At 40.0% G+C, this 15,173-nt stretch overlaps 1 protein-coding gene across 1 annotated transcript in view; it reads right to left on the reverse strand.

Moving 5' to 3' along the window:
* The window catches only part of LOC120021235 (atrial natriuretic peptide receptor 2-like), a 49,046-nt gene that overhangs the window by 19,493 nt on the left and 14,380 nt on the right, over window positions 1-15,173 (reverse strand). Inside the window, exons 7-12 of the mRNA XM_038964907.1 lie at window positions 12,232-12,316; window positions 6,533-6,653; window positions 4,373-4,447; window positions 3,255-3,332; window positions 1,246-1,350; window positions 549-620 (exon numbers count right to left, since the gene is read on the reverse strand). Coding sequence (XP_038820835.1) covers window positions 549-620; window positions 1,246-1,350; window positions 3,255-3,332; window positions 4,373-4,447; window positions 6,533-6,653; window positions 12,232-12,316 — 536 coding nt within the window. The remainder of the gene's footprint in view (window positions 1-548; window positions 621-1,245; window positions 1,351-3,254; window positions 3,333-4,372; window positions 4,448-6,532; window positions 6,654-12,231; window positions 12,317-15,173) is intronic.

The following is a 15,173-nucleotide window of genomic DNA, read 5'->3' on the forward strand; positions in this document are numbered from 1 at the left end:
GAGTGTCCCGGATTTACATTTACTATGTTACGTCTAGTCTATGAGACCAGAGTGAAGTTTTTGGTCATACTAAGTGTGATGCCAATGTAAAGGGCATCACGCTGCTTGATTAGCGAGCAACACCTCCTGATTCAGCTCATGACGAGGCTCGAACCCAGGACCTCTGTCTTGCTAGCACACGTGACCGCCCTCCTGAAACGCGTTACCAGTCGGCGCCACGCAAAAAGCTTGCTATTCGCTGGTGTAAGTGGGGACACTTCACACTGAGAAGTAAGTTTCACACATCCACATGTGCTACATCAATACCTACTCTCTCTAATATTTCATGACATTTTTTTATTTAACCTTCATTTAATTAGGCAAGTCAGTTAAGAACAAATTCTTATTTACAGTGATAGCCTACCCCGGCCAAACCCTCCCCTAACCCGGACGACGCTGGGCCAATTGTGCGTCGCCCTAATAAGGTACACATCTGACCTCAAAACAACCCAACTGCAGTTACAATCATAGTACATGTATTGTTGGCTGCTGTCTAACATGACACATACCTTGACTATGTCGTTGATGAGTGAATAGCGGAACATCCAGTCCAGATTGATGCTCTCATTCTCCAAAATGTCCTGAAAGTAGAATTACAATTTTCAGCTGACATCTCTAATCATGACATCGCTCTAATTCATCTGACATCTCCCTGTTTCACATTACGTATCCATCTTTTAAACAGCAACACAGTTTTACAGTAACAGTCAGTTTGAAGTGTCTTCACATGATAAGTGCGGCGGGTAGCCTAGTGGTTAGAGCGTTGGGCCAGTAACCGAAACGTTGCTAGATCGAATACCCGAGCTGACAAGGTAAAAGTCTGTCGTTCTGACCCTGAACAAAGCAGTTAACCCACTGTTGCTAGGCTGTCATTGTAAATAAGAATGTGTTCTTAACTGACTTGCCTAGTTAAATAAAGATAAGCTCCATTATTAAAAGTTTCCCATAGCTTCACATTCTTCCATTTTGGCAGTGCATCAGGCTGGCATTTCAAACTAAACTTGAAAGCCAAGAGTTCGTTTCCAAATATCTCTCAAAGCATCTTAAACCATACATTTATACAGAAAGAATATGAATGAATAATAAAATTAGCAAGACCACACCGAAAGGTCATTTAAATATTATAGTCGGTCCAAGTGACTATACTTGGCAAAACATGCCAACACAATTGAAATTCCATTAAACGGAATGATTGTGAGGTCTTACCTGAAGACTACCTCTGGGACAATATTCAGTCACGATGCAGATGTTGGGAGGGTCAATGCAGGCACCAATGAATCTGGTTAAATGATTGAACTGCACATCTCTCATCTGTAAACAAACACATTGACATTCAAATCAGTATAGCATTCTCTCTCTCAAGATTATATGGCAATAGATATGGATTTTCCTTTCTAGAAAAGCAACCAAAAAAAGCACCTCATCAGAATAGTCAATTTACAGCGTGCAGGTTTTGGTACAGTGTCTTTTCTACACGTTGAGTATAGCATTCCCTCATTGGCCATCCAGTTGACACGTGCATGTGAATAAATTGGGCCGGGAGGTTATGAATGAGGCAGTGTTGTGGGAACTTACAGCATGTGAAAAAATGCAGAGGTGTTGAAAGGAGGTACTGGCTATAATATGAGTGCATAGCAGTCAAACGTGTAAAAGGCACTACATGGAAAATTATCATTAATTCCATGTCCTCTTTTTACAACCTGGGATCTCATCCAAAAATGAATCATGTCAAATAAAAACATACAAAACAAAATCCTATAAATGATGTTTGGGCTTGTCACATCGGAAAGCGTTGCGTGCTCTGTATTTAAAAGTTCCATATGATGTGTATGTATAAACAACAGAGCGAAATTGAATCCAGTCCACACATCCTCTCTGTTTCAATATATCCATGCCCTGGCAGGGAGGATGTACATAATATCTCTGAGCAGCGTGAACCTTCCAAAAACAGTGAGAATAACCTGTACAGTGTGTTTTGGTTTGGGGCCGATTCACTAACAGAGGTGAGTGACAGCTGCTAAAACACCAAAACCAGGGAGTCAGTTGCTCCTGTTTCACAGCTCAGGAGAAGTTAGCATACCCTTTGGCCTATATAATTTCCCCTGCGGAACACTAGCTAAGGGAGGATAGGAGAGAAGAGGGGGAGGAGAGACTCGAAGACAAACGGTTAAGTTTCCATTGGCAGGCCCCTCTCTCCCTCATCTGGTTGGCTCTTTCATGAGCGGTGAACTGACAGCCGATCAGGCCCCTGGGGCGTCTGATGAGCAGCCAACTCAGACTGGTGTCTCTCTTGAGTGCGCCGCCCACCCGCCATCGCTGAGTAGAGTCATCCAGGGCCTTCACATCCACTGGGCCACAGTTCAGAGCGAGAGAGCGAGGGGGGTGGGGGCTAGGCTGCCCAGAGCCTTATCCATGGCACAGATGATAACTCAATTGATACAGACCCAGAGATCCGATAATAGCACTGACTAACGTCTGGCTTTTCATTAGCTTCAAACTAATAGGTTTCAGCAATGTTTTGTCTTTCCCACATCGTGTTTCAAGTCGGATGTATTCTTCTTTTTTTTCTTCTCACATTTCTCTGTCACTGTCTCATAAAATGTCATTCCCAAAATGGAGACAATTTTCTTCATCCACAGCTGTTGCAGCTGATGTTGGAGGACGTTTGAGGATCTGAATCTTTAACAGCAGCAGCACAGGTTCAGTAATAAGACATCTCCTGTAGCGGCGTGAAAGAGGCCCTCCTTTGAACAACCTGGTAATGATTCAGTACACACCCCCCAATGGCCACACTCGTTTTACCACCTCAGTGGGAGAGCCTCATTCTAATACTGCTGCTGCAGAGGGGTCATAAACAGAGGCATGCTTGCCTAAAACAACATGAGGCAGGGCCCTAGTAAAGGAACATTCAACTCTAGTCCAGGAGGATCAGACTGTTTACTAGTTTAGACCCAAGTCCTTTCATTGGTGACTGGTTTAAACCTGGGGAAATCAGGTGAGTGGTCTCTATAGCAGCCAATAACACTAAATCATCAATGACGTATAAGAGGGAAAAGACCACTCGCTGGACTAATCTTAACAAACGCTTCAGGAATGGATACCCCTCTGCAGTGAGGCAGTAAGGAGTTAAACAACCCACCAGACTTTATGACAATAACTTTAAGTAATAACAGCAGACATACACAGTAAAACATTGGGTACTGGTCTGGACTTACATGTTTGAGCTCGAACAGCACTTGTCTGGTCAGCTCGATCCTCTTCTTGTTCACATGTTTGATGGCCACCAGGTTGCCCTGTGTCAAAGAGATAAAGAGATGAAGATTAAAAACCTTATACTGCAGGTTGAGCAACAGACTACTGTGTAGTGTACTGTGACTATAGAGATATGTTCTTTAGCAGGGTTTCCCAAACTCAGTCCTGGGTCACCCCCCTGGGTGCACGTTTTGGTTTTTGCCCTAGCACTACACAGCTGATGCAAAGAACCAACTCATCATCAAACTTTGATTATTTGAATCAGCTGTGTAGTGCTAGGGCAAAAACAAAATGGCACCCCTGCGAGGCCCCAGGACCGAGTTTGGGAAACCCTGGCCTATAGTATTATTTTTCTATGACTGTGACAATTCAATAGGAGAGACCTAAATGTGACCATCTATGGGATCTGTGTGACAGACAGGCATCCATTCATTGGGAAGAATGAAAAGGACAAATATAAATGGGAACATATCTACACATATTATTCACAGAATTCTTGAAAGGTAAAGGGGAAAACACACAGGACAATAGGTGGACTATAGTGTAGATATAATAGTGTATGGTATATATGCCAGGTATATTTAACATCTGTTCTATGCTACTGAGATGGAGAGTTATATCTGTCACCTTGATATGTAAAGATAAGTCAATCTACAGAGAAAGTACCATCAAATCCAAGGTGTGAATTCTAACTAGAAAAAGTGAGAAAAATACACAAACTTTGGATACTTTATCATAAGGATATAATCCTATATGGTTGAATAGAAGAACAAACTAAATTGTTACATGTAGCCAACAACCACGTATCAACATTCAAGGCCTGACATTTATATTATATTCCTCCACCCTCTCAATAGACTCGTTAAACAGAGACATTAACAACAACAACAAGTTGCTAGCGGTGTCCAGACTGCGAGGTGGGATGTGAACCACATTCTGTGTCTCACATTAAAACCAGCCATCTGAGCTGAGCTCTGCGGAGCTCGCCCACTCTCCTATCCATCTCCTCTGTGAGCATGCACATGTGTGGGTGTCAAGGAGTGCGCAGGAGTTGAAAACATCAGAACTCAGAAAGCCTTACCTTAAAATAGCCTGTTTTAGCAAATAGCTGATATTTTCCATGGGCAGTTATCAAGGAGCCGTAGCTGGAGCCTCTCTGGAAGGAGTAACAAGTATCCTTTCTCAGATAAGATACAGTCAGAGAAATGTTCAGGTACACTACAATTAGGTTCAGTTTGGTTATTATTAAATGTACAAATATACAATGCAACTATACAATGTTCACTAATACAATTGAGTTATTTTCATAGCTTTCACAATTTATTCATATCTCAAAACATTTTTGAAAAAGGCTCAGTGTATATTTGCCAGGTAAATGAAGAATTGGCATGTTTTCATATGCAAAACAGAATTCTGGGGAGATGTACGTGTAAGAACGAGCGTGCACAGAGTGAATGAAAAGGGAGTGAGGGAATATATTAAGTGTCAGCATGCACTACATATTTGTAAATAATGCAAATATTGGCAACACATGGCATACTGGAAAATAAATTTGTTTTGAAAATCAACATGTTTTCCAGTTTTATCCCAGGAATTGGATTGAAAACTTGTACTGAAGAAAGTGTGTGCATGAATGCCTGGTCCCGTGTGGCTCAGTTGGTAGAGCATGGCGCTTGCAACGCCAGGGTTGTGGGTTCATTCCCCACGGGGGGACCAGGATGAATATGTATGAACTTTCCAATTTGTAAGTCGCTCTGGATAAGAGCGTCTGCTAAATGACTTAAATGACTTAAATGTAATTATTGGCACCCTTGATAAAGATGAGCAAAAAAAGACTATAAAATAATACAAATACTGAGCTATATTGTATGCAAAAAAATAGAAATTGTTATTTTATACTAATACAATTGCTCAAAGAAACAGATTTTGTTTAACAAATAATAAAAATGTCAAATTTAGTAGCACCCCTGTTTTCAATACTCTCACCCTTTTCTATAATGTTTTATGAAATGGGAGAACACATTGGGAGGGATATTAGACCATTCCTCCATACAGAATCTTTTCAGATCCTTGATATTATTTGTTCTACTCTGCTCTTATGAACTGCCCTCTTCAAACTACAGGGTTTCAATGTTGTTCATGTCCGCAGACTGAGATGGCCATTGCAAAATGTTGATTTTATGGCCAATTAACCATTTCTTTGTGGATTTTGATTAGTGCTTGGGGTTACTGTCTTGCTGGAAGATCCACTTGCAGCCAAGTGTCAGCCTCCTGGCAGAGGCAACCAGGTTTTGGCTAAAATGTCCTGGTACTTGGTAAAGTTCATGATACTGTTAACAAGGGCCCCAGGACCAGTGGAAGAAAAAACATCAAAAAGATCCACCACCACATTTTTCTGCATATGCTTCTGTTTTTCAACGCCAAACCCACCACTGGTGTGCGTGGCCAAAGAGCTTTATTTTCATGTCACCTGACCAAAGCACCGGTTCCAATCCAAGTGCCAACACAGTTTATCAACCTCCAGGTGGTGCTATGGTCAGATTACATGAAAATAGAACAGGGGTGCCAATAATTTTGTTGACAAGCTATTACTTTGTTAAACAAAATCTCTTTCTCGAAGCAACTGTTGTAATATAAAAAAAAACATATGAATTGTATGTATGTATGAGCCAGACTTGGGGATATTTTAACAATCATTTAATATGAGTCTGCCACCGCAAACCCAGCTACCTTCAATAAACCACTGGGAAGACTTTCAAGAATGTGTAAACTAACAAATGATTTGGACTGTCTTTCACTCCTTCTCTGTCTTTCTCTTTTTCTCTCTCAGTGTAAAACATATACTGTATGTACAGACACCGACATGTAACTACACAATAGATACACGATAATGACATGTTTGCTCTTTTGTTTGCTACTAAACAATAATAAATAATAGTACCCAGAGACAGTTATCTATCCTCTGTGATACTTTAGGTCTATAGAGAGGACGAGCCTTTCATTTCACGCAATAAATTGGAATTCTAATCTGCCAGAGAAACAAGAACGTCTTAATCTCTGACGCACTGCAGTGCCATGACTACTGATAAATTGAAAAACAATATTAAGATCAAATTGTGAGGAAATATTTTAGGCAACCATCATGTCATAATATGAGATTGCTCTGAATGACTAATATACAACATACTACAGATCATTCATTGGTTTGAGTCTTGACAGGATATTTCAGAGACAAACGTACCTGTGAGAGGGTCAGACGGCTGCCTGCTTTTTTGGGGTATTTGTTGGGACTCTCAAACTGCAGGTCCTCCCACTTTATCCTCCACAGCATTCCAGCCAACTCCTTCTCCAGCTTCAGTTTCCTTCAACAGGAACAGCAGGAGGACACATTAATAAAGGGGTTTACAACAAAGGCACAGAACTGAACGCTCACATGTAGATGCAGTATGCATGGAATGGTCGTTATCAGATTGGTGAAACAGAAATGACAGAATCATCAGTAATGACAGAATCATTACTGATGAGCAATGTATTTGTGATTTTTCAACAGAATTGAAACTTGCCATTTCAAATGAGATATTCATCTTTTTGTTAGTGATATTTTATCAGATACTATCTGTTAAATGCAGTTGTTGAATGATTTGGGTTCAGTAGTCTAACACTGTCAGAGGGTATAGTTTGAATTGTAAACAGCTCTACTAAAAAATTATCAAATAAGTTGTGGTATATGGAATAATAAGTCTGTAATGATGTAATGCTGCAATGCTTCCTCCGTGATGTTGATCGAACTGCAAGTTACTGTAACTGCAAGTTATCAGGCCAACAGTAAATACTGTGACCAAAAATAGCCCACTTAAATATTTATTGACATTTTAATTTTCAGGTCACTGATTTCAGGACGTTTTTCTGGTGTTATTTTTAAACACCAGTATAACTGGCAGTCACTCCGAGACTTGGAAAAAAATATCCAAGTGAATCAACACATCTGGTGCAGATCTCTCAGGACCTGGTGTTTCTCAGCATTCACCAATTTGCTGCAAAAAGTCCATGTTTTTAAAATCAAACTATTTTCCTCAAGCATAGCTCAAATGTTGAGAAAGTGAGCATTTTGCGGGGGAAATCCTTATTAGTTTGACACATTGAAAAGAGCAGAGCCCACACATTCCAGGCCAATCTAAAAGGTGTAAAACACTTCCAGATGGTGGCAGTGGATTATTGCAGCGTTTGCATATTGGTGGATTTTATGCTTCTACTGAGCCACCCGAGTTGGCCCCAAAAGAGACTATTATTTGTTTCTTTTAGAGCACATTTTCAAGTCAAACAGTCCAAAAACCTTTTGCTGGGTCCTAACATTGAAAACCTCCATGGCCCTGCATTCCAGCCAGTTCAGAGTATTAAAAAAAGGCACTGGGCTTTCAAGTGACTCCTTGACTAAGCAGGAAACTGTTTTAAATTCTGTTTTTAATAGGGTTTAAATTCAGAAACTTCAAAAACAGACATAAGTAGTACCAAACAATAAGAACTACAAGATAAGTTGGTGTCTGATCAGCTACAATTAGTAAAAACAAAAGCCAGATACACAAATCAACAAACAATCCATTTTGTAACGTTATTTGTTCCATGCCGGTGGGTATATAAGCTCTCTGGACTGTGCCCGTATGGAAGAATGGAAATTTCACATCATTGCAGGGGAGCAGCGCAACCTTTCAGGGCAGGAAACACCATTAAACCAATTATCTCTTCCCAAAAAGTATTTTTCTATTTAAAGGCCTTCGTTTGCAGGCCTCTGGCAGCCGCAGCACCAGAGTGTGGGGCTCCACACTAGCTCTATTGTTTCATAAATCCCATATGTGAATACCTTTGCTCGACCAACTCTCCATTAAACTACATAGCCTAGTAGGTTCTGCTCAACTTCCCCCTCACACTGCACACACATTTAAACCCTAGTCAGACGTCATTAGAAAGCCAAGCTGACCCTCCTTTGAATGGTGCATGATACACATGGAAGAAAATCACACAATAAATGGTGACGTCTGTGAGAAAATGTGTGTTCACATTTTGTATAAGAGAACCCCATATATGACCAAACCATGGAGTTTCATTTAAAGCTAATGCCCCAAAAATGTCTATATGCACTTATTTCTGTTTCACTTTTCAGTCTCTATTTCCTAAGGCATACATTTTAAAGAAACTGTGATAAGTAATGATAAAGATTTGGTCATTAACATCCTGACAAATAGAGAGGCCAATTAATGTTTTAATATTTAAAACATAATTAATATGAATTATCAAGGTTCCACCTGTGACGGACAACATTAACATCAATATTTGGGGTGACAGTAATGCTTTCATTTACAGCTCAAAACTCCAACTGCATGAAGAGCACGTGCAAACATTCACATGTTTCTCTACATAGACAGGGTTCAGAGTACCAATTATTTTCCCAGCAGATGCATAAGCACACGGGTGTTTTTTTTTGCCACCGCAATTAAAAAGCCAATTATGCAAAACTATAATTTATTCTGAAAACTCACTACAACTCTATATCAGTTCACAAACATGTTTGTAGCAAAGTTCATAAAATGCGAGTGGGGATCAACCAAAGATCTGTCTACATTCAGTGTAAAGAATAATAACAAAGTAACGTGTTAATGATTATTATGCGAGTGTAACTATGCAGGCGTTCAACTACAGTGCCTTCAGAAAGTATACATACCCCTGGACTTACTCCACATTTTGTTGTGTTACAGCCCGAATTCAAAATTGATTAAATAAAATGTTTTTCCTCACCCATCTACACACAATACCCCATAATGACAAGGTGAAAATAAGTTTTTAATTTTTTGCTAATTTATTTTAAATGAAATACAAAAATATCTCACAGAAAAATCTCACAGAAAAATATCTCACGATTCCATAGTTTTGATGTCTTCATTATTAGAAAATAGTAAAAAAAAAAAAAAACTTGAATGAGTAGGTGTCCAAACTTTTGACTGGTACTGTACGTACGCACGCACGCACGCATGTACAGTTGAAGTCGTAACTTTACATACACTTAGGTTGGAGTCGTTAAAACTCGTTTTTCAACCTCTCCACAAATTTCTTGTTAACAAACTATAGTTTTGGCAAGTCGGTTAGTACATCTACTTTGTGCATGACAAGGTACCACGTTCATCTGTACAAACAATAGTACGCAAGTATAAACACCATGGGACCACGCAGCCGTCATACCGCTCAGGAAGAAGACACCTTCTGTCTCCTAGAGATGAATGTGCATTTGTGCGAAAAGTGCAAATCACTCCCAGAACAACAGCAATGGACCTTGTGAAGATGCTGGAGGAAACAGGTACAAAAGTATCTATAGCCACAGTAAAACGAGTCCTATATCGACATAACCTGAAAGGCCGCTCAGCAAGGAAGAAGCCACTGCTCCAAAACCGCCATAAAAAAGCCAGACTACGGTTTGCAACTGCACATGGGGACAAAGATCGTACTTTTTGAAGAAATGTCCTCTGGTCTGATGAAACAAAAATAGAACTGTTTGGCCATAAGGACCATCGTTACGTTTGGAGGGAAAAGGGCAAGCTGAAGAACACCATCCCAACCGTGAAGCACGGGGGTGGAAGCATCATGTTGTGGGGGTGCTTTGCTGCAGGAGGGACTGGTGCACTTCACAAAATAGATGGCATCATGAGAAAGGAAAATGATGTGGCTATATTGAAGCAACATCTCAAGACATCAGTCAGGAAGTTAAAGCTTGGTTGCAAATGGGTCTTCCAAATGGACAATGACCCCAAGCATACTTCCAAAGTTGTGGCAAAATGGCTTAAGGACAACAAAGTCAAGGTATTGGAGTGGCCATCACAAAGCCCTGACCTCAATCCTATAGAAAATTGGTGGGCAGAACTGAAAAAGCGTGTGCGAGCAAGGAGGCCTACAAACCTGACTCAGTTACACCAGCTCTGTCAGGAGGAATGGGCCCAAAATTCACCCAACTTATTGTGGGAAGCTTGTGGAAGGTTACCCGAAACGTTTGACCCAAGTTAAACAATTTAAAGGCAATGGTACCAAATACTAATTGAGTGTATGTAAACTTCTGACCCACTGGGAATGTGATGAAAGAAATAAAAGCTGAAATAAATAATTCTCTCTATTATTCTGACATTTCACATTCTTAAAATAAAGTGGTGATCCTAACTGAACTAAGACAGGACATTTTTACTAGGATTAAATGTCAGGAACTGTGAAAAACTGAGTTTAAATGTATTTGGCTAAGGTGTATGTAAACTTCCGACTTCAACTGTACATAAGTATTCACACCCCTGAGTCAATACTTTGTAGAAGCACCTTTGGCAGCAATTACAGCTGTGAGTCTTTCTGGGAAGCCTCTAAGAGCTTTCCACACCTGGATTGCCCATTATTCTTTTCAACATTCAACTGTTTGTTGATCCTTGCTTAACAACAATTTTCAGGTCTTGTTATAGATTTTCAAGCAGATTTCAGTCAAAACTGTAACTCGGCCACTTGGGAACATTCACTGTCTTCTTGGTAAGCAACTCCAACGTAGATTTGGCCTTGTGTTTTAGGTTATTGTCCTGCTGAAAGTTAAATTAATCTCCCAGTGTCTGGTGGAAAGCAGACTGAAACAGGGTTTCCTCTAGGATTTTGCCTGTGCTTAGCGACATTCAGTTTATTTTTTATCCTGAAAAACTACCCAGTCCATACCCATAGCATGATGCAGCCACCACTATGCTTGAAAATATGTTGAGTGGTACTCAATGTATTGTATTGGCCTCAAACATAACACTGTCACATTTTTCACAGTATTACTTTAGTGCCTTGATTGTGAACAGGATGCATGTTTTGGAATATTTTTTATTCTGTACAGGCTTCCTTCTTTTCACTCTGTCAATTAGGTTTGTATTGTGGAGTAACTACAATGTTGTTGATCCATCCTCAGTTTTCTCCTATCACAGCCAAATTCTTATTTACAATGGCGACGCTGGGCCAATTGTGCGCCACCCTATAGTACTCCAAATCACGGCCGGATGTGATACAGCCTGGATGATTAAACTTTATAACTGTTTTAAAGTCACCATTGGCCTCATGGAAATCCCTGAGCGGTTTCCTTCCTCTCCGGCAACTGAGTTAGGAAGGATGCCTGTATCTTTGTAGTGACTGGGTGTATTGATACACCATCCAAAGTGTAATTAATAACTTCACAATGCTCAAAGGTATATTCAATGTCAGATTTTTGTACCTTCTTTGCGAGGCATTGGAAAACCTCCCTGCTCTTTGTGGTACAATCTGTGTATGAAATTCACTGCTGCGGGACTTTACAGATAATTGTATGTGTGGGGTACAGAGATGAGGTAGTCATTCAAAAATCATGTTAAAAACTATTATTGCACACAGCTTCCATGCAAATTATTGTAAGTTGTTAAACACATTTTTACCCCTGAACTTATTTAGGCTTGCCATAAAAAAGGGGTTGAATACTTATTGACTCAAGACATTTCAGCTTTTAATTTTTTTATAACAAAAAAATTATAATTTAAAAAACATAATTCCACTTTGACATTATGCGGTATTTTGGCAAGTGGCAAAAAAAATCTCAATGGAATCCATTTTAAATTCAGGCTGTAACAACAAAATGTGGAAAAAGTGTGAATACTTTCTGAAGGCACTGTATTTAGGCCAGGTAGTGTAACAGAGTTTGCCTTGGCAACTGACATACTTCTGCACCATCAGCTGCTGAGCGGTTGCTCCTGGCAACGGTCATGTCAATTCCATGCTGGCACCTTTTGTGTTCCTTATAAATAAATATCTCACTCTCTATCGCTCCCTCTCTCTCAGTCTACCCCTCCCTCCAAGATTAAATATGTTTATTTCAACTACTCCGTCTTCAGAGCACAAGCCTGTGTGAACAAAACAACTCACCTGTAAATGAGGAAGCTGGAGATTCCAAAAATGATGAGGGCTAAGCCAGACCCAACAGCTACAATCCCCAGCACTGGAAGGTGAGCTGAAAATACAGCGAACCAAATTATGCTTTCAAAAACCACACAATACATTCCTGAAATTAATATATTCTGTATTTGGGTATGCAATTTTGCCAGCACTTTCAGGCATAATATCCACCAGGAACATTTCAACAATCCTGAAATTCCTAAAAAATAACTAATTGTACTGCCACACTAGCCTAAATTAAACTCAAACGTGTGGCTTCTTGAAGATATATTCAACACACTTGTTACATCGTATTTTCAAATGTGCCTTTTTCAACCATTCTTCTTTAAGTGACCATCTGTGGGGCGCCATTCCAGTTCCCCTTCAGTCCAACTCATGCTAGTTGAGTCAGAAGGTCATTCCTAAACAAGGCAGGATCCTATTGGTCTCTTAACCTTGTTCACCAGGCATACTGTATAGCAACTAGATTCAGCCGTGGGCCGATTTTCTCTTGAGCGTATGGCCTGGGAGCAGGAACATAATTACTAATCATTTGTAGACTGCAAATTGACCGAAAGAAGCCCAAACAGATAAAATATTTGACTAAAACATAATCATTTCAAACCTTATACACAGTATGTGATCATATATGAATGTACATAAGATATACAGTGGGGAGAACAAGTATTTGATACACTGCCGATTTTGCAGGTTTTCCTACTTACAAAGCATGTAGAGGTCTGTAATTTTTATCATAGGTACACTTCAACTGTGAGAGACGGAATCTAAAACAAAAATCCAGAAAATCACATTGTATGATTTTTTAGTAATTCATTTGCATTTTATTGCATGACATAAGTATTTGATCACCTACCAACCAGTAAGAATTCCGGCTCTCACAGACAGTTTTTCTTTAAGAAGCCCTCCTGTTCTCCACTGATTACCTGTATTACCTGTTTGAACTCGTTACCTGTATAAAAGACACCTGTCCACACACACAATCAAACAGACTCCAACTTCTCCACAATGGCCAAGACCAGAGAGCTGTGTAAGGACATCAGGGATAAAATTGTAGACCTGCACAAGGCTGGGATGGGCTACAGGACAATAGGCAAGCAGCTTGGTGAGAAGGGAACAACTGTTGGCGCAATTATTAGAAAATGGAAGAAGTTCAAGATGACGGTCAATCACCCTCGGTCTGGGGCTCCATGCAAGATCTCACCTCGTGGGGCATCAATGATCATGACGAAGGTGAGGGATCAGCCCAGAACTACACGGCAGGACCTGGTCAATGACCTGAAGAGAGCTGGGACCACAGTCTCAAAGAAAACCATTAGTAACACACAACGCCGTCATGGATTACGACTGCACCGTATTGAGGGGAGGATGGATGGGGCCATGTATCGCGAGATCTTGGCCAACAACCTCCTTCCCTAAGTAAGAGCATTGAAGATGAGTCGTGGCTGGGTCTTCCAGCATGACAACGACCCGAAACACACAGCCAGGGCAACTAAGGAGTGGCTCCGTAAGAAGCATATCGAGGTCCTGGAGTGGCCTAGCCAGTCTCCAGACCTGAACCCAATAGAAAATCTTTGGAGGGAGCTGAAAGTCCGTATTGCCCAGCGACAGCCCCGAAACCTGAAGGATCTGGAGAAGGTCTGTATGGAGGAGTGGGCCATAATCCCTGCTGCAGTGTGTGCAAACCTGGTCAAGAACTACAGGAAACGTATGATCTCTGTAATTGCAAACAAAGGTTTCTGTACCAAATATTAAGTTCTGCTTTTCTGATGTATCAAATACTTATGTCATGCAATAAAATGCAAATTAATTACTTAAAAATCATACAACGTGATTTTCTGGATTTTTGTTTTAGATTCCGTCTCTCACAGTTGAAGTGTACCTATGATCAAAATTACAGACCTCTACATGCTTTGTAAGTATCCAATACTTGTTCTCCCCACTGTATATTACAGACCTCTACATGCTTTGTAAGTATCCAATACTTGTTCTCCCCACTGTATATATATATATATATATATATATACACATCTCTCTGGAACAGATTTCCAAAATTACTTGTAGCTGATTTGCTCGTGTTTTTAGTGTTTTATATAAAAAATAAATGTTTTATTTATTTTTATTCCACTTTTATTTAATCAGGTAGGCTAGTTGAGAACAAGTTCTCATTTACAACTGCGACCTGGCCAAGATAAAGCAAAGCAGTGCGACACAAACAACAACAGAGTTACACATGGAATAAACAAGCGTACAGTCAATAACACAATAGAAAAAAAGAAAGTCTATATACAGTGTGTGCAAATGGCGTGAGGAGGTAAGGCAATAAATAGGCCATAGTAGCAAGTAATTACAATTTAGCAAATTAACACTGGAGTGATAGATGTGCAGATGATGATGTGCAAGTAGAAATAAGTAGAAATTGGCCCCCCAAATAAATTGTGGGGGGGGGCGCCAAATAAAATCATGCCAGTTGGGGAACCATGCTGTATATCACCATGCCGGTCTTCCTCCTGTGCCACAGACAGCCAGACTCATACATCAGATCATTATTTGTGGATGGACTCCACTTGTTGGAGAGATTGGGAGGGTGATGAGAAGCAACACTCATTCATTATCTATAGATACCATATCACTTCATTGCATTGGCCTACCTAATTATTCTTTATTATCTAATACATGTACATGTATTCAAAAGTGTTTCTCCTTACACAGTATTCAAATGTTTCATCTATACATGCCTTCCATGAAAAACCATGTTGCACATGAAATACAGTTGAAGTCGGAAGTTTACATACACCTTAGCCAAATACATTTAAAATCAGTTTTTCACAATTCCTGACATTTAATCCCAGTAAAAATCCCTGTCTTAGGTCAGTTAGGATCACCACTTTATTTTAAGAATGTGAAATGTCAGA

The sequence above is a fragment of the Salvelinus namaycush genome, chromosome 26, assembly GCF_016432855.1.
Source record: "Salvelinus namaycush isolate Seneca chromosome 26, SaNama_1.0, whole genome shotgun sequence".
In the NCBI taxonomy this organism is placed as follows: domain Eukaryota; kingdom Metazoa; phylum Chordata; class Actinopteri; order Salmoniformes; family Salmonidae; genus Salvelinus; species Salvelinus namaycush.